The sequence below is a fragment of the Vicia villosa genome, linkage group LG5, assembly GCF_029867415.1.
Source record: "Vicia villosa cultivar HV-30 ecotype Madison, WI linkage group LG5, Vvil1.0, whole genome shotgun sequence".
NCBI classification, from domain to species: domain Eukaryota; kingdom Viridiplantae; phylum Streptophyta; class Magnoliopsida; order Fabales; family Fabaceae; genus Vicia; species Vicia villosa.
Window position 1 is genome coordinate 54,359,363 of NC_081184.1, and position 23,309 is coordinate 54,382,671.

Here is a 23,309-nt window from a genome sequence, read left to right on the forward strand (position 1 = left end):
GAAATCTGTGTATTAAGTTAGGTGATTAAGTAAGTTTTAATTAATGTTGTTGTAAAATATTTCTGGACAACCAAACATGAAATGTGTACTCTGGTATTGGTAATTAAGTAACTTTAGTTGTAATTTGTGTGGGTTATATTTACTTGCTTCGGTGATATTTATATATATATGACATGTGACTGGATTAATAATTTGGAAGGAATTTAAATGTTGTTATTAAGAGGGTGGTTTAATTTTGGTAAAAGTAAACATGACCGAATATTTTATTGGCATATAGATGGTGCGTTGTTGTCATTAATCAGCACAATGTGCCTTTATTCATTTGCAGGCTGTTTATATAAAGTAACAATGTGGCTGTTTGTGTAAGCGCAATTTATATAGGTGGTGCACTATTGTTATTAAGCAGCACAATGTGGCTGTTTGTGTAAGCCCAATTTAGAATTTTGAACAGGCAAAAAAAAAACTAAATATTGTAACATGGAATTAAGACAAATATGATTAATCAATGGATTTTATATACATGACATTTTTTTATTTGGAGACCTGATATCAAATCTAAACCTAATAGTGTCACCAACTTTGAACATATTGGTTTGACAGAATTCTTCCTAGTCGGGTCCTAACTTTGTCGGGTATGTAGTGTTTATGTATGCCAAATCCAGTACTGTCCTCGTACCATTATCACAACACAAGTTGAGACAGTTGTAGTTGTAATCTTTTAAAAGTCCAGCAAAGTCCTCTTCCAATCTCTGTAGATAGTAGCAATAAAAAAATCAAAGCATAAGTAGTAACGAAAGTTTAAAGAAACTACAAAATAACATTTTTTCTTACCAACTTGGTTTGACATAGTTCAACATTTGTTAGACCAAGGTCGAAAACCATAATATTGTCTGCGCCCCAAAACCTGCTATGGTAAAAGGGCAATTGCTTGATATCCACTATATTTTTTATGTTGAGGATGCTAAAATTGTCATCCATATAGTAACCCACTGTCGCGGGGAAAAATCGTTGTCTTTTTTTTGGGATGAGACACCTGATGCCTTCTTTGGGCTCGAGTGCTCAAAAAAATGATTTTTCTTTTGTACGGACCAAACTTTTTATTGTTTCCAAAAGAGGAAAAGGAAAAAAGCTGCAATAACCTTAAAAGTGGGGGAGAGATCTTGGGTAAGAGGGTTGGTTATACGAAGGGAAGGTATTAGCACCCAACGTATCTATAGTACTCTATAGGTTTCTTTGCTTTATTTATTCCATTCTTGAGAGGTTCTTGTGAAATAGGTGGGACCTAAGGTGTTTGTTTGATTATGCTCGCAAAGATCATCGCGATCCTCTGCATACATATCCCCTAGAGGGAATCAGAGCATCTGTAGCTCGGGGTCTACGGGTGCTAAGGTTTAAATGGTTTTTTTTGTTTTATTTTGCTCGCCAAGGATCGACCTTGTGCCTACGTATTCTCAAAGGGATGTTGAGAAAGTCAGAGCAATCGTAGTTCCCACTTATGCTAGTGGAAGCAAAGGAAAAGAGACAAATGTCATCTAAATGTTCGATGTATCTAATCTATATCATCACATACATCTGTTTGATTTTTGTTTGAAAATCTTTTCATTATAAGCCCGGGGCCATGCCACTTAGGGTGCTTAGAATGATAAAGATGTTTTTTGTTGTTTAACCAGCCTTGTGGCAAAAACTTTTAATGAAGTCAGCCTTGTGACAAAAAGTTTTGATTAATCAGCCAGCCTCGTGGCAAAAGTTTCAATGAAGTCAGCCTTGTGACAAAAAACTTTGATTAATCAGCCAGTATGGTGGCAAAACGGTTTGATTGATTAGCCAGCCTTGTGGCAAAAAAGGTTTGATTGATTAGCCAGCCTTGTGGCAAAAAAGTTTGATTGATTGTTTGTGATGATATAGAAGAGATACTCCTATCATAGAGATGATAAATGTCTAATCTCCTAGGGTATTTGTTTTGGATATTGGGGATGCTTATAAGAAGCCCGTGGGTCCTTGTACGAAGCCCAAGAGGAGGCTATCCGAGGGTCCTTGCATTGTAAGCCCAAGAGGAGGCTATGGGAGGGACAATCCAGGGTCCTTGCATTATAAGCCCAAGAGGAGGCTATGGGAGGGTCACTCGTTTGTACAAAGCCCAAGGAGAGGCATGGTATAGTTGGTCTGAGCTCTTAGAGCGATTTCACCGGGAAACCATACTCTATGTCCTAACCTAAACTAGTGGAGATTCTTTGCACGAAGCCCAATAGGAGGCTATGGGGAACCTAGTGTTGTACTAAGTTGAACAAGCACACATATCACACATATGAACAAACATGAACAAGTATGAACAAATATGAACAAACATGAACAATTATATATATGACAAAGTGTGTGTATATAATGGAGTTTATGAAGGAAATATACCTGTAAGCATGATCCATTTGTATACACAGGGCTCGGGACTCACACTCGGGGAGAGGTCCACTTGAATTTATTCAAAGTTATGTAAACAGGTTTTTACAAGGGCTTGGGACTTATACCTACATGGAGGCCCATGGTATTTTTGGGAAGATTTAAAGAAAACCTTCATTTTTTGGTTTGTTATTCAAAGTTAAAAATCAAGTTGATCGAGATATGTACAAAATGGTGTGTGTACAATGAAATACCTAATTTCATGTACAGGAATGGGTATGTACAAAAGGGGCTTGGGACTTATACCTACGTGGAGGCCCGTGTTTTATTTACAAAACATGGTTGACTGTTTTATTTACAGACGCGAAGTTTCGCTTTTGAAAAACTGTTTGAGAGTTGTTTGAAAAGTTAAAAAAGTTTTCTGTACAAAGAAAAACTGTAAAAAGAGTGGGTCTTATACTCTCTAATATTCGAGAGGCCCCTGTTTTATTTTCATAAAACAGGGTGGATGGTTTTGAAAATGATTTGAATGTTTTTTGAAAGAACTGTTTGGAAGCAATTTGGAAAACGTTTTCTGTTAAAAACTGTACAAAGAAAAACGGAAGGGACTTATACTCTCTAATATTCGAGAGGCCCCACTTCGTTTTGAAAATCATTTGATCAATTAAAAAAAATGTAATCAATAGTTTCAAAAAGAAATGGTTTATTGTTTTGAAAAGAATCGCGATCGCTCGTTTTAAAACGATTTGAATTTTGAAAGGAGTCAAATTAATCAAGATAAACAAAAAGATCGTCTTCAATTAACACTTAGATGATTAGGGTTTATTCAAAAAATATTTACAAGTGATTAACTTTGAAAATCAAATGAAAAACAATATTTTAAAGTATTAAAAAACACTTAAAACATGTCATTTTAAACCTATATAAAAATGTATTAAATAAATCTTTTTTGATGATTTTTTTTGGTATTCATAAAATATGTATATTAAACAAAGAGTATGCAAAAAATGAAGTGAAAATAATGAATTTTGATTGGTTAAATTAATTGGTGAAGTTGTGAAGAAAATGAAGAAAAATAGTGATAAAAAATTGGTTTTGTCTTCCAAAGGGCTTGAACCCACGCACCCTTGCTCACTAACCAAAACAACAACCAACTGAGCTGCGCGTGCAGCTTGTTTATGATATGCGTTCAATAAAATATATTTTAAATCAAGAATTTGAATTTCCCAAACCAAATCTGGCGCCAAGAACACAACCCTAACTGATTTTTGAATTTCTTCAAATCTGTGTTGTTTTGATCGATCAAAGGGTCTATCTCACTCGGTTTTGGACGAGGAACATGATGATGATCTCATAATTCATTTATTTTTGCTCTAAGGTGATCAATTTTGTGATGAACACTAAGAACCCTAGAACTGAAATTCAATGTGAAATCGTGTATGATTGATGAATTATGAAATTGATTGAGGGCTAATGATCAGTGATAGTGCAGAAACAAGATGGCAAAGCAATATTTCATTTATGATGCATGATTCATAGAGTTTGAAGTTCAAGTGTTCTTACCTCAAAAACGACAAAACTGGAGATTGAATTCTTCAGTAGAGGTGTTACAGAAGTTGTTGCTCAATCTGAACAGCTTCAATGATGATTATAGAACATGTTTGGATGCTTGGAACCATCTGAATTCATCTGTGCTAAGCTGTGGTACCCGATCTGCATAACCTTGGAGTGTGAATCGAATTTGATGATTATGAGGTTACAGATCATATGTGAGTGCTTGGATAGCTCATATGTGATGTATGTGAGGTGTTGGAAGTGTTAGTTTGGACAGATATAGCTTGGTATGGATTTTGGCATGATAAGGCTCTCTTTATGCAAACATGGGGGTTGAAGAGTGATTATGAGATTTAGGTGTTTTTGGGGTGTGTGAGTGGATCAAACACATCATATATGACATTTAGAAGTTGTGGGAAGCATTACTTTGTTCAGAACTTGCAAGGTTTGGAGGTTGAGTTTTCTACCTCACTTTGAAACACATGACTTGTAATTCAAGAAAGAAGAGAGAAAACCTATAATTGTGAGGTTTTGGTGTGAATTGCAATGAAGTTTGGACCTCTATTTATAGGCCAAGGATTCTGAATGAAGAGCTCTTGCAAGTTGCTTCAAGAATGATGACTTGGCTTAAGAGATAAAATGGCATCTTTTGCATTTAATGCATATGGTTAAAAGTAACTAAACCATGGTTAATTTCCAAGCTTCCTATCCTCTTCCATTCTGATCTTCAAATCAGAAAATATCATTCAATCATTGCTTCTATGCATCATTGCTTGGATCATTGGCCATATAGTATAGAAACTTAGTGAAAATGGCTTGAAATTTCATGCTTAATGACCTCTAATGTCAAAATTCAAAACCATAGCTATGCTCCATATTTTTTCATGCTCTTGGACATTTTGGAAAGCTCATATGACACACTTCAAAACCCTAGTTGAAAGTTTCTTCAAGATCTTTAAGGAAATGGGTGAAAAAGATCCATGAACTTTGAAGAAAATGAAGTTTTAAGTGTAATTTTCAAAAAGTACCAACTTTGAAACACCATATCTCTTAAATGGTTGATCTTATGGAAAAATTTTATATGTGTCAAAGTTGTTTATTGGATCAAAATCTACAACTTTCATGTTGGAAGTTTTTTTCAGTTTGTAAGTGAAATTTTGAGTTATTCCCTTCCAAAGTTTGGAAAAAACCATGAAAAACACTTAGAAAAATTTTCTAAGTATGAAAGTCAAACTTTTGACTTTTTGATTCTTGATTGATTTTCTTGATTTTTCTTGATCAAATGACTTCTCATATCATATATTGATGATTCAAAACTTCAAAAGTCATGGTTGACCAAAATTCCCCAAAAGTCAATGGTGATCTTGTACAGTTGACTTTTTCAGACGAATCGCGTTTCTGGAGATTTCAAGTGAAACAAGCTATCCTCATCAAATGAATAGTATGAATGGATCACATTGAAGCATTAGAGGATATTGAGCCATGATTTGAGTTGTGGCACCATGTCCTGATTAAAAAGTCAGTTGCTCAGTGAATTAGGTCAAAAACCCTAATTGTCGACCAGATGAAATTGATGACTGTAGGTCTTGAATTGAGATGTAATTTCCATTGGATGTTGTCATAGGGATTATTTGAGGATGATTGAAACCTTTGATTGACTTCCTGGGGGTTTTTAGGGTTTCCCAAATGTGATCCCTGATTTCAGTCCCTGATAGTTCAAAACTCTGATCTGATGATTTGTCTGATCAATCTTTGTGTAGGAGATGTTCTGAGCCAATGGATTAGGTCAAAATGATGCACTTGGGGTCTTGAGGTCATGTCCCAAGTCATTAGGTCAAATCCTGAGCAAAAGTCAGGAGTATGCTATCTTCAGGCAAAACCCTAATTCAGTCGATTCAAAGTCTTTGAGCTTGTTGAAGTGAATCTCTGAGGACCAAATGTTGATTGTTGATGAAGATAGTTCTTTTGAAATGAAGGGAGAACAAAGCCCTAATTGATTGTTACTTGTACTGATGAGTGGTTTCTTGATTAAACCCTGCTGAGCACAAGTAGCAAACACAAGCTATGCAATTTGTTAGAGATGCAAATGATGCATATGCTATGATATGAGGTGGTATCTTAGGTCAAAAATTGGGGTATGACACCCACCTCAAGAACAACATTAGAGCGGCAATTATAAAATTCTTCAACGTCCTTCCATCCACTAATTAAAAGTGGATGAACTTCATCTTTGTTATAGATGAGGACGTGATGCACACCTTGGTTGTTTAGGATGGTCCATGTTTTTGTTTTGTTGTTGCTAAAACGACATATAAATCTGGGATCAATTTCCGGAAATTTCTGCCAAATCATATAGAAGTTATTTAAATAGGTGTGTTAGGAAGTTATAAAAGAATGGAAAAAAAACAATAAACAAAATTTGTAACCTGTTCAAATAACTTTGCTTTTGTGAAGGAGTATTCCAATTCACTATGACAAAGTTTTCCTATCAAAGCCATATGGAATTGGTGGTAGTTGTAGTTGGGGTAGAAAACTCAACTTAAATATTTGTGATTTATCTTCCTAACTTGAGGAATCATATTTTAAGGCAAATGCATAGGATACCATAGTTGAACAGTCCCCCCAAATGTTGTTAAATATTGTGCATAGGATTCCATTTTTAATAGGAGGGATACATATTGCATGGGACCCTAATAATGAAAAATATAGTACAACGCATTGCATGGGAAAACTGGTTGGACCGAATATGCGGTGATGGTAAGAGAAAAGAATATATTCCATTAGCATGTGGTATGTTGTGGGCCTATTTTGCATAGAAGTTGTTGTGAATATAATAAAAAACTTGCTAGCAGAATATATTCCAACAGGATGTGACCATGTGCTGCCAAAGTCCGAGTCCCACGTGAAAGTAAGATTGGAAAGAAACAAAGGATGCATTATTGAAACCTTATGATAAAGAAAAAAAACGGAATGTACACCCAAGCGGAAGAAAACAGTAGATGAAGTTTCAAGCCTTGCTCTGGCGAGAAGCATTGAAATTGAAAGTGTAGTCTCAGGTAAAACAGTTAGATTGTTTTGATTATAATGGCTTGGTTAGTGATGATAATTGGAAATTGATTGTAGTTATAGAGGTAAAAATAATACTTTATGTTGCGGTTGAAAGTTTTGGTAGGTGTTTGTAGGTTTATATTTTTCTATCTAATTGACATATTTACTGCAAATGAAGAGCAAAAGAAACATAGATTCAAAATATAAATTAAAGTTGGCAATCAAGTTGCTACATGTAGAGTATAACAGTTAAGATTTTTTGAACAAAAATGTAGGGATCCTCCGTCATTTGGATGATCTGCACAGGAAGGTAGGTTTGATTAGAATGCATAATATGGTAATTTATAGTATATATAAACGATAGTATGTATAGTATAGAAAATGTTATCAACAATTAGTGATAAATATAAACTGGAAAAAAGATATATACGTATCGTCTAAATGTTGTTAAAAACTTCCTTATATACAACATTACATGTTGAAAGCTTTGGGATGTTTTTATCATCATGTATCAATATCTTGATACCTTTTTTGGTTGTAACTCGTGAAACGGCAACATAAATATGTCCATGCGTGAAAACATCCCGAGGTATATAGAGTCCAACCCAATCCAACGATTGGCCTTGTGATTTGTTAATGGTCATGGCGTAGGCTACAATAACTGGAAATTGACGTCTTGATAACTTGAATGGCCAAGGAGATTGAGACGGGGACATATCCATTCGCGGGAAATATATAACCTTCCCATTATTGTTATCACCCATCAATTTGGCCTCAAGCACATGAACAGCCATATTAGTTACTATAAGCCTTGTCCCATTACATAGACCTTGGGATTGATCAATGATTCGTATAAGCATGATTGGTGTTCCAACCTTTAACTTTAAGTGATGGTTGGGTAGGCCAGAAGTTCTTAAAGAGCTGAGGAATTCTGGGCTAAGCACCTGAAAAATGTTGTTGTCATGGATTTCTGATCGATCAACTGAGTTAGAGTTGTAGTAATCTCTTATGTCCCCTAAAAAATTATCCATTAGAAAAGATATAACAATCTTAAGTGGATGCAAGAATAGGCCTATAATAAATGCAAAATTTTACCTGGCATCATCGCAAGGATATGGTCATTGATATTGTCAACAATGTCCAAAGTTGAAGCAAGAATGGCCCTATTTTTTAGATAATCACACGATTGGTAACAATTTAAGAAATAAGGATATGTACTCTCCATGATGGCTAGAATAGGGTCATCAAAGTCTGTAATTAACAGCTCTGGCGGTATGCCAATGTTAGCATAATCGTCGTTAGGTTCTGAAATTCTTCCCTCTCCTATCTTTAAAAGCCAATCTGAAAAATCCGCAATTTCCTTTTTATCTTCTTCAGTTTGTCCGGAGGATAGACGCATATTTTTTGTCAAATTCAAGACTTTAACATAATGCCAAATGTAAGAAGCGTTAATTGTTGAATGGACAATGTCAGAACGGCTTCCTCCGGGTACAACGGGTAATATTTGACGAAAATCCCCACCAAAAATCACAACCTTCCCTCCGAAAATAGTTTCGGAGTTACTGTAATTACTTATGACATCCTTCAAAGTCCTATCCAGCGTTTCAAAACAATATTTGTGTGCCATTGGTGCCTCGTCCCATATAATTAGCTTTGCCTCCCTTAGAAGACCAGCGCTAGGGTCATTAAAATTAATCTTGCAAGTTGAGTTTTCAAGACATGGAACTGGCAACTTGAACTTTGAATGAGTTGTACGACCCCCTAGCAACAAAAGAGATGCTATCCCACTTGTTGCAACAGTAAGACAAATCTCATGCTTAGATCTCAATGCACTTGCAAGTGTTCTCCACATATATGTCTTACCGGTTCCGCCATAACCGTGCAGGAAGAAGACACCACCTTGTTGTTTGTTAATGACATCCATGATTTGGTCGTAAATCTTCCTCTGTTCATCTTGTTAACACCATAATAACAAACAGTATAAAAAGACATACATGTGTAAATGATACTTGTTGACATTTGTTTATATAACCATGTAAATTAGGAATAAGAAATATGTTAATCTTAGATTTCATTACCAGTGAGAGATTTGAATAGGTTATCAAACTCCGCCTTCATGTCCTGGATATTGTACTGTCTTTCATCGTATATAAGTCGGTTTCCCAGTTGTTGAATAACATAGTCATTTGGATAAGGAATGAGCTTGAAGTCATGTAGGGTACGATGGTTCAGTTGCAACATTTTTTCGATCTCTATCAATGTCAGCTGCTGGATTGCGTCATCCGGTAATGTCAAATCTGTGGTCCGTATGAAAAAGGCGCTGTTGTAGTAAGATCACAAAAATATGTTACATTGTGCGTAAAATTATTATTGTATTACGTGGTAGTTAAGAATATAAATAGCATGGGATGTTAAAGTTAGTGTACCTGGATTGTTTGCAATTAGTTTTTGCTCGTGCAAGAGACCATCGAACAATATAATCCATGATTCTTTCCATACATGGGCAGGACGGTTTACAGCACCTGATAGGAGCATAACAACAAACAGCTTTCTAAGATAATGACCTGTCCCCCAAGCACTTGCCTCCTTTAACGCACATATGTATTCTCGGTCGTCATCTAAGAATCCCATTGCAAAGGATGCTTCTCGAAAGGTGTCATATTGTGTTTCACCGACCCTCCTTATATCTTCATAGCAAGTTGGTCCCTTAGCCACCGTCAACATCATCCGCAAATAGAAAAGTTCCCCGGTTGTCGGTGGAACCCACACCAAACGTCCGATAGTGAACCCTCTTTTTCGTGGCTTCCACAATCTATTTCTCTTAACATAAACAAACTTTGTAACAAATTCACCGTATGTTAATGACTGGGCTTCCTCATATCTTGCATTTGCTACCAGCCAAGACGTGAACATAGACTCTGTTACGCTTGCACTCTCTAAGACATGCTCCATTTGTTCACAATCTTTATAATAGACAGCCTTTTCACCAATGAGATGTAAAACATTCGCTCAACAGCAGGTTTCCTCCCATGAACCTTGTATGAAAATATTCGCCAACACGCCTCACTCGGAGAAACATACCTACAATCGAGATATTGTTTGATCTCATCTAAACATTCATGCTGTAGTCCGGTGTTTGACTTAGAAGCTACCACACTTGCACCGATTCTGTCATATCCTTTGTGAATGTATTTGAATAGATACTTAATAGAAGTGCATTGGTTACACCATTCCATATTAATATGTGCTTGATATTTCAACAATAACCGAGTGTTATAGGGGACCACATTTCTATTATCCAACTTGATATTATTTTTTGTAATTACATGGGTGTTGGATCTTCTTCTATATAATGGATAACCTTCAGCATTGACAACTGTATCTTCGATGAAATTTTTTGGATAATATTTAGAACATTGCTGATTTCTCATACATCGTGAATTAGGCTGCGAAAGACCGCACGATCCATGTATTATATGTGATTTTACCAGTGCGTATAAAGCAGGATGAAGCGTAGGATCGGGAATCTCGGCACAAATGCTATTATCAATGTCGGACGGCGTTGGATACTTGCTTTGGGGGTGCAAGAAGATCAAAATGTGGGCATGGGGTAAGCCTCGCTTTTGAAACTCAATTGTATACATAACTACATAAAAAAGTTTTAAAGAATTGGTAAATGTGAATATTAAAGAATAGTGAAGAAGTAGAATTGTAGTGGGGTTAAAAACTTACATGCCAAAACTTTCCCAAGAATATGTTTTTTTATTAAATCAACCATAAGCTCTTTAAACTTGATGTTGAAAACTTTGGCAACAATGTCAGGCCTATCATGAGGTTTTAAATTTTTCGGGGACAACAACCGTGTAATCTCAGGCCAATTTGGGTTGCATGTGAAGGTGATAAACAAATCTGGGAACCCCAATCTGCTTGAAATTGCCATACCGTCGAAGTAAAGTTGATCCATGTATCGTTTGCTACCCACAAAAGAAGATGGTAGAACAACACGTTTACCTTGTTTGTTACCTGGATTTTGGTCTCCTTGCTCACATCTTTATTGCAAATTATTGTATTTTCCGACCCTTAACTTGGATTGATTTTTTCGCAACCAATTGAGACATTCTGATTCCATCATAGTGTAACCATCAACCAAAAATTGTTGGAAAAGTTTCCTTAAGTACAATAGTGTTTTAGGTTCATCTGTGTGTTCTTGGAGACGAAAACACAGCCAATCCTTGATAGATTGCCTATTCTTCCTTGTAACAGTTGTCTCATCTTGATACTTGTGAAGGATATTATTTCGGTATCCATCTTCACCGTAGCAAAAAATCAATGGGTATTGATATGAAAGATAATTTGGATTGAACTCATCTATTCTTTGTAATTTACCACTCCGGTAATGAACCACAATGTCTCTCATTTCACCTGTGTCAACATCTCCAACAATAAGGGCAGCAACTTCCGCAACGGTTGGCATATTATACACACGACCATCGTCATGTCTGTCACTGATAAGTTTCAGCCGCAATTCGACGTATGGATTAGCCTTAAACATATCACGTGCCATTCGAAACGCTTTGGCAAGAACATTAACTTCATCTAACATACTCTTTAACTTTGCTACAATAGATGTATTGTCCCTGAAATACATAATAGCAAACACAATGTTATTTGTTTAAGTAATCGTATAAACACTTAGGTATTTTTAGGAGAGGAAACATCATTACTTGAAACAACGCATTCTGTTTGTAATTTCGTGGTCAGTGTCGTAAATGTACAATTGGGCATATTGTGGTAGTGCACCATTTGGTGGTATAAGACTGCCTATCCGGTGACATGTTTGACCGTGTAGGCGCATTGTCTGAGGACCTCCTCCCTTGGGAATCTCGGTGTCAAATTTCATTCTCGGAGATGTAAACGAAAACATTGCATTGTATGTTCGTATATTGGCTTGAAAGTTTTTGCTCTCAGGATCAGTTTTGTGATGAAGTAGCTTTTCTAACAGTAACGGTGGTTGTTTCATGTAGGGTAAAACAATTTTACCGCTCCTGCAACACAATTCGAATTTTGGAACAATAGTATGTTTTCTCATATTCTTGCGCTCTGCATACCAAATGCAAGCTTGGCAAATTATACATTCCCACACAGGGTCACCAATGTCAGAATAAGCTGCAGAAAAAAATATATGTATTGATTTCAAACGGGTAGCAATTTAGGTGGATATCTATATCAATAGAAGTTAAATAGCAACTTACACTGGTTGTGTTGGTCATGAATATCATCAGGTTCTACGGAGTCATCTGAATCAGAGTTGTGTCCAAATGAGTCGCAATTTTCAGAATCTCCATCGGTATCATCGGAGGAATAATCTGTTCTACTTACATTAGGATTAGGAGGAGATAAATATTGTGGGTTTGATATTTTAGGAGAAGTGTGGGAATTGTTAAGAGCAGCAGGGGTTGTAATTAGTAGTTGATTTTGGGTGAATCTTTGCCGCTTGCCGATGTTTGATGATTCACCTAAATGGAACGTTGGAGATGTCTCCACATTGTTAAAACGGCTGAACAGATTCACCCCATTGTCGGCAAGAATTCTTGATCTTATTTTGTTTTGTAAACAGGAAACATGGTGTTGAGATGGTAGTGTGTGGGAATCGTTAGAGATAGTAGGCTGGAGAGGAGATCTTGTTGCAGTGTCCTTGGAAGGGGCAGCGAATGTTTCAGCAGTATGTGTTGATGTTGGATGGTTTTCTTTGTTATGGCCATGGTTAGAGAGTTTATTTTTTGACAACAAAATCCTCCTCCTTTTTCTTGCAAGAGTTGTAGTGGAATCATTTGCATCAAAGGGGTTGCCATCCATTGAAAGTCACTTACTTGAAATGAAGAAGTTGATTGTATGAAGTGTAGTTCGAACCAACAAATGGATGGACGTTGATTATATTTGAAAACAGAACAAATGTTACATACCAACAATTTGAACAAAGCAGGGAACTAATTGTTCCTTGATCGAAAAAAAAAAGAGGGAAACAGGATGTCAATTTGAAAAAAGCTGGGAAAATTTGAAATTTGAAATAAGGGCACATATGAATAATAATATAAAACAATTCAGAATATCCTCTACATAAGAAAACAAAATAAGTAAAAAAAAATAAAAATAAGTAGGCCAAGATCATAGGCAGTAGGAGGCAGTACTTTTTCTTATTTTAGGGAATCATTGTGCAGGTTCCAAACAAAACTCGATGGAAGTGAGACATGAAAGGGGGGCTACCTTTACACAAAAGCCAAAAGCAAACCAATTGACTCAAGTAAGTGTCTAATCAATAATTATTTAAATAAGTATGTTGTACAACTTGATAAAAAACTAAAAGTCTTTGTAACAGAACATTAAAATATGTTTCCTCATTAAATATTCCTTATTAAGTTAGTATGTAGTTTTTATTGACGTAGTTTCCAGTTTGTTGTTAGGCATAAGAAAAGTATCAAAATGTGAGGTTGTTGTAGTAGTTTATCATATTACTCATATACTATATATAAACGTGGTAAAAAGTGTGGTGATGATATAAAGAGAAATGCTGCTGTCTCATGTAATAAAAAACCAAATAATGTCGTCGAGTAACGATGTTAAAAAGACGGGACAGTAGTATAATACCGAAAGCATACGTTATATTGATTTCACAGTAGTATGATACTGTAACATTCGTTAGATTGATCGAACAGTAGTCGAATAATTCTGTGATATTACAACAAAAAAAGGTAGTTTCCAAATAAAATCCCTACATAAAATGACCCCAAAATAATAGCAGTCATGACAATATTATCAACTATTTTTCAATCTTCACTAATTTCCTAGTGATCCTGGTTGGTTTCTTAAGTTTAGTCGAAGACAAATCTCCTTCGCTGTGTGTTGCATGACTTGTAGATTCAATGGATGGATCCGGGTTCTGTCTTTTTGCCGTAGGTGTGACCGGTTCACCGTGCAATTTGGAAGTAATTTCAGGATCCTGCATTTAAAAAGAAGTGAGAAAGAAGTAATTTGATGGCGGTAAATAAGTGGCATTTGTATAGATCTCAAAACCACACTATAACAATGTCAGAATCATCAACAGGAACAGCCTCATTAACACTCTCCTTGACCTATAAACAAAAATGAATAAAAGAAAATCATAAATAAAACTCGACATGTATTCAACTAAGTTAGAAGAAAATGTTAGACACAACGCAAGACAAATGTTACATGGTTGACAGGGGCGTTAAGCTATTGTGAACTAACTGCAGTTGCATCCACCTATTCAGCTTTTAGTTGATCCACTATAGGTTTATCTTTCGCCAACATGATGACAGAGCAATTAGACCAATCTGGTTGCCACTTGACTTTAAAGGCAAGTTCCTGATCCAGGAGCTTGTCAAGTGCCAGTGGGAAATCAAGGGGATCAAATATTCCAGCCTACATAAAAATGAATATATACACCATGAGTTATTATATCCAGTGTTGAACCAGTATGTTTTAAAAATCATTAGTGATACATTTGTTGGTACCTGAAACATTGTTTCGCGCATATGAGCAACCGACACCTCCAATAGTTCCTCACTTTCCTTGTCCCACAAAACAAACTTGCATTTTGTACCAGCATGAAGAACACCCACCTCTATTTTATACCTAAGTTTGTACCATTAAAAATGTAAGCTCACATTTCACAGATAAAGTTGGTGTTTTCTTTAGTTGATCAAATAAAGAACTGGCGTTTATACATGAATATGGCAGTTTCAGTGTCATGTCCCTTTACACACTTGTAGGGAGGTTTATCACCGGTGACTTTATTTGGGCATTCATGGCATGCCTGGTAGTACCAGCCATATTTTGAGGCAAAGATTTTTGTAATTGTAGCAACCGTAGCACAAAAAGTAGTCTGAGTTTACAAAAGGGTGGTTAACAGAAAATCAAATATAATAAGAGTTAGACTATATTTGCCTTAAAAAAAATGAAAGATTACTACGTCTTTGAGTTTAACTATTTTCTCAAGAGGAAAAAGAATAACATTAGATAATAATTTTTGGGTAGGTGATTGGCGAGAAGTGTATGAGTTTTGCGACCTGCCCTGAGACTGCTGAGTGCGAAGGCCCGAGACAACCATTATAGTATCCTGTGTAAGCCTGAAAATCAAAATAACATAGTTAGAGTTAATTATGAAGGATGATACCAAGTGCAGTATATTGTAATAAACCAAGTGAGTACATTTTGGCAAATTGTTTGATAGTCTCCATGTCTTCATTAATAGCCACTTTGGTAACATTGTAAGTATTGGTAACAGATAGTGGATATTTGCCTGAAATCACAAAATTAGTTAATAACAATATCTACTTGAAAACATAAAACACACTTTATAAAGATTAGGAACCAGTATGGGAGTAATATATACCAAAAGCTTCTTTGACTTTTGCATATTGAATCAGAATCACAACCGGAATGGCAGTATCGACCTGCCGTTCAACGTAGTTGATAAACTGCACCGCGCACGCCTCCCATAACGTAACCGTTATAGTGTTGTTGCTACAGAAATGCACATTTAAACTACGATATCAGACAAAATATAAGATATAAAGGGCTACCATTAAGATGTATGCAAGGTAACAAACAAACTTTCAACCTCAAGTCGCGAATGACAAAGTTAACCTGTTGCTTTTTACTTCCAACCTGGGCCTGTGTGTACCCAATTTCATCAACCACTCCGATAACATCTGTATAAGTCATTGGGAAAAGTGCATCAGGTTAAACGAAATATCAGATGCAGAGTGGTACACAAAAGATGATATTGTCCCAACACGTAAATAGAGTTTGACCTAAAAGTTGATCTTTATTCCATTTCCCAGTTAAAATATCACGAAAAGGAGTGAGTCTCCAAGCCTTTTCCTGAATCTGATGCACGTTTTTGTCCCCAACTTTGGTCCCACCAGTAAATTTAAGGAGGTACTTGTGAGCAGAAGGTTTGAATAGCAGATCATTCAGCTGAACTTGGAAGTTTGCAATAGTGTAAGTATCATTAACAACAAAGAGCGAATCAAAACTCTGCCTATACACGGGAGGTACGGTAACATGGATATCACTTCCCTATCAAAACCAAAACAAACAAAATCCATCAATATCAAATAAAACATAAAATATAGACTGCAGGCAACGATAAATAATAAAAAAATATACTCTTTAACACCTCCCTACAACCAAATATAAACCTATTTGAAGGAAGAAACACTGTTTGAAAAAAGAAAATATCAATACAAAATCTTCGTCATTAACACCTCCCAACAACCCAATCTTAACCTTCCAAAACAAAATATACTGTATGAAAATATAGAGAATCACAAACATATTCAACGAAAACAACCAAAAAAATGGCAAATCTTAAAAATGTTGAAACTAACCTTAGAATCATAAACAACCATCTCAAAATGTTCCTTGTTGTTAGAGATGACACTCCATTTGTGATGTATTTTAACAACAACTTTCCAAAGTTCCTTTTCATCGTTAACATCAACGATTTTTTCCAACGATCGTGCCATTTTCTTGCCTCAAGTTAGGGTTTAAACTATGGCTACAGCTTCAGCTTCGGTCGCGGAGGAAGTTATATCTTCAAATAAGTGTTGAATGATTTGCAAGGGCTTGAAAGGTAAAGGTTGAGAGAATGGTGAGTGACGGCAGAGGAAGAGGGAGAAAAACGAAAGATTGCATATGAGATTGTGTTTGGAAAGCAACATTGGGAGTAAGGAAAATCTGTAAATGGGGACAGATTCTACTTGGAAGAGGACATTGCCTCACCCGGTTCAGTTAGATCAGAAATAAAAGGACAAATAGTACATAACTTGACCAATAGAGAGAGCAAGAGAAGAAACTAATAGTTACATTCAAGCCAAAGTCAGAATTTAGTCACCAAAAGTATTATTTGGACACATTTTAACCCTAAAATTAATAGGTGGAATTTTCTAACCAAATGGCATATTAGTATTAACCAGGTACTTGTGTTTTCTTATTTTATAGATGATGCTCTAAAGGGGCATTTAATAAAAAAAAAAGACTTTAAGTGACGTAAACCAAAACTCGCTATAATGACAAGGGTTTAATATATTTAATTCTTAAACTAATTTATAGAAAAAAAGAAAAAGAGATATATCAAAAACGAGTTTTTCACGTAATTGTTCGATTCCGACACCGCAACAGAAGAGAAACCCTAGACGCAAAATTGTTAATCCTCCTCTACTCATCAATCGGAATTCCTTTTCAATTCACTATGGACGCTCAGAGAGCTCTCCTCGACGAACTCATGGGTTCAGGTACTAGCTATTTTCCTCACTTGAATTATTTATTCCTAAATTGAACAATTTATCTTGGAATTCAGCTCGAAACTTGACGGAGGAAGAGAGAAGGGGTTACAAGGAAGTGAGCTGGGACGACAGAGAAGTTTGTGGATTCTATATGGTCAGGTTTTGTCCTCACGATCTCTTCGTCAACACGCGTAGTGATCTTGGTCTGTTTTTCTTCAACTATTCTATACTCAACTTTTGCATCCTCTTCAATTTTAATACTCTGTTGTATACGTTTTAATGGGTTTCAACTCATGCAGGACCTTGCCCCAAAATACATGACCCCAAGTTGAAAGAAAGGTAAAAACCTATATTTATTCATGATATGCCCACAACTGTTTTTTTTTTAGATTTCACATAATTGTATACAAGAGTTTCAAATTTAATCACTTTTAATGTGCTGCTGACTTCAGTTTTGAAAATTCCCCAAGACATGATGCGTACGTACCCAAATTTGAAGCCGAACTTTCTCAATTTTGTGAGAAATTGGTAACTCACCTATCTCTTGCCATCCTCACCCTACATTCAAAGGTGTCGTATTGACCTTTTTTTTTGTATGTTGACGTTCTTCCTATTTTCTGGTAATAATCACAGGTGATGGACCTGGATAAAAGAGTAAAGCGTGGCCGCGAACGTCTTAATCAAGAGGTGGAGCTACCACCACCGCCACCACTGACAGCTGAAAAATCTCAACAGCTCTCTGTGCTCGAGGAGAAAATAAAGAACCTTCTGGAACAAGTTGAATCTCTTGGTGAAGCTGGGAAGGTTGATGAAGCTGAAGCTCTAATGCGAAAGGTGCTGAAGATGATGATACGACTTCTTCTCTTGTATATACTATTGATGATTTATTAGGTTTCTTGATGCTAATTATAGAAATGGCTTTGCGAGGAGAGGATTTACCTTTGAAAGATTCAAGATTGGGTTTCATCTTAAATTTATTTTTTGGGGTTGTTTCTTTCAGGTGGAGATACTTAATACTGAGAAGGCAGTCTTAACACAGCCTCAAAATGAAAAAGTGTTAATGCTTCAGGAGAAGAAAATGGCACTCTGTGAGGTTTGCGGTTCTTTTCTTGTAGCAAATGATGCTGCAGAAAGAACTCAGTCTCATGTCGCAGGAAAGCAGCATGTTGGCTATGGCATGGTTCGTGATTTCATAAATGAATACAAAGTGAGTTTTATCCTAAACAAATTTATACATTAATTTTATAAAATCTTTCTTGAAATTATAGTTGGTATATTGTATTTCAGACTGCTAAGGAAAAGGCTCATGAAGAAGAAAGATTGGCTCGGGAAAAAGAGGTAGAAGAGCGAAGAAAACAAAAGGAGAAGGATAATGAGAGAAAAAGACCAAGTGATTCAAGTGACAGGGAGAAATATCGTGATAAAGATCGAGACAGGGAGCGTGATCGGTACAGAGATAGAGACTCGGAACGTGAAAGATCTCGGGAATATGAAGTTAGAGGTAATCGAGATCGGGGAAGGGGGATGGATTCTAGGTCGAGGAATGGAAAAAATGGGGGTAGAGACAGGTATCACAATCGGAGCAGATCACGTTCGCCTATAAGGCATAATTACAGAAGGTCTTGAAGTCCAGATTGCTCCAAGTAATGGAATTTCTCGATAGATGTCAGAATTTGAATTTAAAAGAGGTAGACCTTAATATCCTGAGACTTTCATCAATATGTTCTTTTGGAGTCTTAATTTTTCTCATCATCAAGGGTGAATTTACCTTTTTCCCATCTCAGAGCTTTCCTGAGAATATACAATCTCCTTTTCATCAATATTATTAGTGGAGAAAAGGGTCGAGGTAGGCATTTCACTGTTGTAACTTTTCTCACAAATTTGATTTTAAGTAATTTATGATAATTCATCTCAAACATTGTGTGTAGTCTTTCTTTACCTGCATTTTCTGGAAATCATTTGATTGAGTAAAGATGTCAGACACAAAATTACATGAGTGCTTGTCATTGCTGCAAAAGTGGATGGTTTACTCTTGTTTTGAGGTAACATGTGAATCTTTTCACCTTGAGACAAATAAATTGGTATTTGTTCATAGAAATGTATTTGTTTGCCCTTTTCGTCTGTTTCATTACTTGTTTCTTAAGTTGATATAAACCAGCACAGGTTTATAAATGCTCTGCTTATTCTGACATGCATTTGACATTGAACTACTACACTCCGAAGGCACCGGTTTAGACTATATAGGTAAATTTACTGAATTTGTTAGATGTTTCCCCAATCTACCGAATTGGCATTTATAATATATTTGGGGGAAGAAAAAGCAAGTGCATTGTCCACTTAACAGTTTCCTTTGAATTTTATCCAATTGATAATGATTGTGATGAATTACATCAGCAATAAAAATATAACGATATATAAAATGCTGTTTGAATTGAACATTCATAGGATTGAAAATACAGGTATTTGGCTCTTTTCCAAGTTATTTGATATCATTTGCATGAAAAACCATCATTGAACTGGGGTCTTAGGTTGCTTCCTTTTGTTTTGAACAACAAGTGTCTGGGTGATGAGAGGTAATTGGCTCTCACATGTCTGTTAACGAGTGTTAAATTTAGTGTCAAGAAGCACCATTCTCGTTTTGATGTTTAGTTGTTAGGTAGCTTCTGGACGTGATTCAGCAGGAAAATAACTGCCTCTTGATCGGTGAAAGGGCAATAAAAGTGATCATGTTATATTATTCAATTGGCACTTGGCAGTCAAACTTTTTGGTATATAAACATGATAGTGGCCATGTGCATATTTTCAAAATTCAGTCTTAATGATGTAAAATTCTAGGAAAATAAAAAGAGCAATTTTGGAATGATTATTTGCCATGATATTGGGTGATTTTATTTTCATGTTGGAGCTGTTATAGTTTCAGATATCAAGTTTAAAAATTGTATTTTGATTTTAAAAAGTTAACGAAGTCTAGTTAGTAAATATATATTCACAAGCATAATTATTGAAATATTTTGAAAATATCGGATTGATATATCATTTGTAAAAAATGTTAATAAGGCTTAGATTAAAATCTACAACCCGCCCAAATGTGAAATGAGAATTTTCTTTCAGAAATGTCTTGAAAAAAATACCCAAGGACGATTGAAATGTATAATAGTTGATTGAAATGTATAATAGTTGATGTATCGTAGATTGATTAGTATCTAATCTGGTATGTATCTGCATAGCATAGACAACATGGCAATATCGATTATTGTTATTTTCTTAAAGCGTTCCCACAAAACGATCTATTCCACTATATAAAAAACAAAAGATCTATTCTTGGTCATAAAGCTAGGGCAATTTCTCATCCCACGCATGTAATATGACACTTTTAAATTTTGAAAATGCTTTTAGGTGAATTTGAAGATGCATTTTTGAATACATCTTTTATAAAACAAGCAGCACATTTTATTGAAATTGTTGTAGTTGTTGGAGAATCTTTGACGATTTTAATCAATATTAGAGTCATAAGAATTGTATCCTTATGTTCTGACCCTTGCTTTCCTGCGCTTTCTACTTGTACGTGACTTAAAGTAAAAAAGCTCAGTTTTCTAGAAAATCAACTATGACTCGAAATTTTACCGTGCCATTTCATAATAAAAAAAAAACAGGGATCAAAGTGACAAAATATGGAACACCACTCTAAAAACCTTAAATCCCTTAATTTTCTATTTTATTTAATTTATTTTCCGTTTTCATATTTTTGAAAAAATCCAGAAAAATTTGTAGACACTTAATTTGGTTTTTAGTTGCATTTTTTATATTTTTATAATTTTATTTTAATTGTTTTCTTCATTAAAAAAAATTGTTGGTATTTACATATTTGTTATATTGCTGATGCATGGTTATTAGGTGCGTATATCCGTATCCGTGAAATACAGCAATGGATCATTTGCTGTAGAAATGGTGCAGCGACTTCTCCTGTGCCAACCTAAGGATTGGAAATTCACAAGGAAGAAATAAAAAAAAAGTTTGTACGTGTGAGAAAAACTTTCAATGATTGGTTAAAATTTAAGCAGAAGCGACTTCTCCTGTGCCAACCTAAGGATTGGAAATTCACAAGGAAGAAATAAAAAAAAAGTTTGTACGTGTGAGAAAAACTTTCAATGATTGGTTAAAATTTAAGCAGAATACTTGGCAGTAGGTAAGAAGCCGGAGAGGATCCCAATCCATCAAATACTAAATTAAAAAAAAAAACAACAAATTTTTCTAATATGCATATTCAAACATACATATTCGAAGATATCCTTTTTCATAAAAAATAGGATTTATTTGAATATTAATATCCAAATTTAATTATTTTGTAAAAAAAGGACGTGTCTAAAGATGCATCTCCAAAAATAAAGAATATTTTAAAAATTTTATGCAGGGTCTAAGAGAATGTATGGGTGGGATGAGAGATTGTCTAAAGTTAGACATCACAAAAAGAGACAATTATGTTAGCTCCTAAAGCTGTCAATGACCCTTAAAATTTAAGAGCCTAAATTTTTTTATTTTAAAAAAATACATTACTTTATCCGTTCTTCGAGGTAGGTAAACACACTAAAAATTCGAATTTATCCTTTATATATTTGGGTTATGTATCTTTAAACACCTAAATACACACACTTCAATTTTAATGATATTACTAATAATTCTAATTTAATTGCGGCAACTTCACGTATGCTTTTTTTTCTAATGTGAAAAGTGATAAAGTTAGTATTGCATGCAATAATCAATCGTTAGTTGATCTAGTGGTGATTGACGTTGGACTTGGTAGAGAGAACCACAGTTCGATCCCTCGCAATTGCAATTGAGAAGGGATTTGACCCACTTGATGCCAGAGATGACTCTCGAACCAGTCTATACCGGTGGTGATAAGAAAAAAAAAGTATTGCATGCCCAACTAATTAATTGGCTTCTTGCATGAAGCCTTAGAAATGAAATTAAAATTAGGCTCCTTAAACTAAAAGCCTCTAAAATTTAAGTGGAGTTTCAAGACTCTAATTTTTTTACAATTTTTTGAAAAAGTTAAATTTTTAAATTTTTAGAAAATAAAAAAAAACTTTTTTTGATTTTTAAAAAAAAGTATTTTTAAAACTAACCTTTAAAAAATTATTTTTATTTATTTTTAAAATATATAACTTAAAAAAAATTAAATATTTTGTTCCGAACAATATAGATTTGAAAATTTCTCACCCCACCCCATAACATTTAGGCGCATCACCAAAATGACAATTTTGTCCTCGTGCTTCCGTAGATGGATCTCCGGAAGCACCCCTTTTTTTGTTTACGTTTACTTTGTTTCGTAGATGCATCTACGGAAGCATTCTGTGGATCCATCTATGGAAGCTGACAAGAACAGAAGCATTTTGAACCATAAAAGACCCATGCATTGATTCATTGATTAATCGATATTACAACGAAATTTCAAATAGAAAATTAAGAAAGCTAATAGATCTAAGAAATTACAACAGTTAAAATGTCATCTAATCCATGCATCATTTGAATGCAATCCATGTCGAATTTCCCTTCAACCCACCAACGTTCCGTTTACCGGTCGCAAACGAGGTACTTGTTCTAAGCCTCTAGATCCTTTTGAGTTCTTCTCCGGATTTGTACTTCCCTCTAAAAAAGACATGATAATCCTCTTGAGTTTTGTCGAAGGAATGGATATTCCAAAACTTCACCGGCACGGGGGGTTTGACGGGAGAGAAAATGACATGCCCATCCCTTATGTGGTATTTCGGTTCAGGATCGGGACGCTTCATTGAAGTTCGGTGACATCCATCCGGCCTAATGCGAGACATTTTTGTCTTTGTGTTTGTGTGTAATGCAAACCTAGAAATCCCTAATTTATAGAAGCCTTTGGAGACTATGGACCACACAAACTCTGTCACAGAAAGTTCCGTAGATATATCCACGGAAGGGTTTTAAAATTCCCCTTTCCGTAACGGAAAACACCCATAATTTTTCAAATTA

General features: G+C 35.3%; 4 protein-coding genes across 7 annotated transcripts; 1 reads left to right on the forward strand and 3 right to left on the reverse strand.

The window, feature by feature from the left end:
* Positions 1 to 7,433: 7,433 nt before the first annotated feature.
* On the reverse strand, positions 7,434 to 10,960 carry LOC131604676 (uncharacterized). Its single transcript, XM_058877102.1, has 6 exons — positions 10,729 to 10,960; positions 10,485 to 10,642; positions 9,423 to 9,975; positions 9,075 to 9,293; positions 8,092 to 8,949; positions 7,434 to 8,011 (listed from the first exon to the last, which is right to left on the reverse strand). The coding sequence occupies exons 1-6, from the start codon at positions 10,958 to 10,960 to the stop codon at positions 7,434 to 7,436; spliced, it is 2,598 nt and encodes an 865-aa protein (XP_058733085.1).
* Positions 10,961 to 11,047: 87 nt separating this feature from the next.
* LOC131604678 (uncharacterized) lies at positions 11,048 to 12,852 on the reverse strand. Its single transcript, XM_058877103.1, has 4 exons — positions 12,249 to 12,852; positions 12,105 to 12,162; positions 11,721 to 12,041; positions 11,048 to 11,633 (listed from the first exon to the last, which is right to left on the reverse strand). The coding sequence occupies exons 1-4, from the start codon at positions 12,850 to 12,852 to the stop codon at positions 11,048 to 11,050; spliced, it is 1,569 nt and encodes a 522-aa protein (XP_058733086.1).
* Positions 12,853 to 14,060: 1,208 nt separating this feature from the next.
* On the reverse strand, positions 14,061 to 16,547 carry LOC131604679 (uncharacterized). Its single transcript, XM_058877104.1, has 11 exons — positions 16,410 to 16,547; positions 16,267 to 16,326; positions 15,831 to 16,098; positions 15,638 to 15,728; positions 15,410 to 15,540; positions 15,226 to 15,316; positions 14,987 to 15,143; positions 14,742 to 14,899; positions 14,529 to 14,649; positions 14,302 to 14,436; positions 14,061 to 14,126 (listed from the first exon to the last, which is right to left on the reverse strand). The coding sequence occupies exons 1-11, from the start codon at positions 16,545 to 16,547 to the stop codon at positions 14,061 to 14,063; spliced, it is 1,416 nt and encodes a 471-aa protein (XP_058733087.1).
* Positions 16,548 to 17,147: 600 nt separating this feature from the next.
* On the forward strand, positions 17,148 to 19,495 carry LOC131601665 (uncharacterized). Of its 4 annotated transcripts, XR_009283781.1 has the most exons (9): positions 17,148 to 17,315; positions 17,381 to 17,509; positions 17,606 to 17,645; positions 17,759 to 17,834; positions 17,940 to 18,140; positions 18,307 to 18,513; positions 18,594 to 18,994; positions 19,091 to 19,152; positions 19,235 to 19,495. XR_009283781.1 is itself a non-coding variant. In XM_058873530.1 (7 exons), the coding sequence occupies exons 1-7, from the start codon at positions 17,273 to 17,275 to the stop codon at positions 18,930 to 18,932; spliced, it is 1,035 nt and encodes a 344-aa protein (XP_058729513.1). In that variant the 5' UTR covers positions 17,148 to 17,272; the 3' UTR covers positions 18,933 to 19,404. The 4 variants fall into 4 exon arrangements, 1 of the variants encoding a protein (XP_058729513.1); XR_009283779.1 differs by having other exon boundaries at positions 18,594 to 19,152; XR_009283780.1 differs by having other exon boundaries at positions 19,091 to 19,404.
* The last annotated feature ends 3,814 nt before the right edge of the window (positions 19,496 to 23,309 follow it).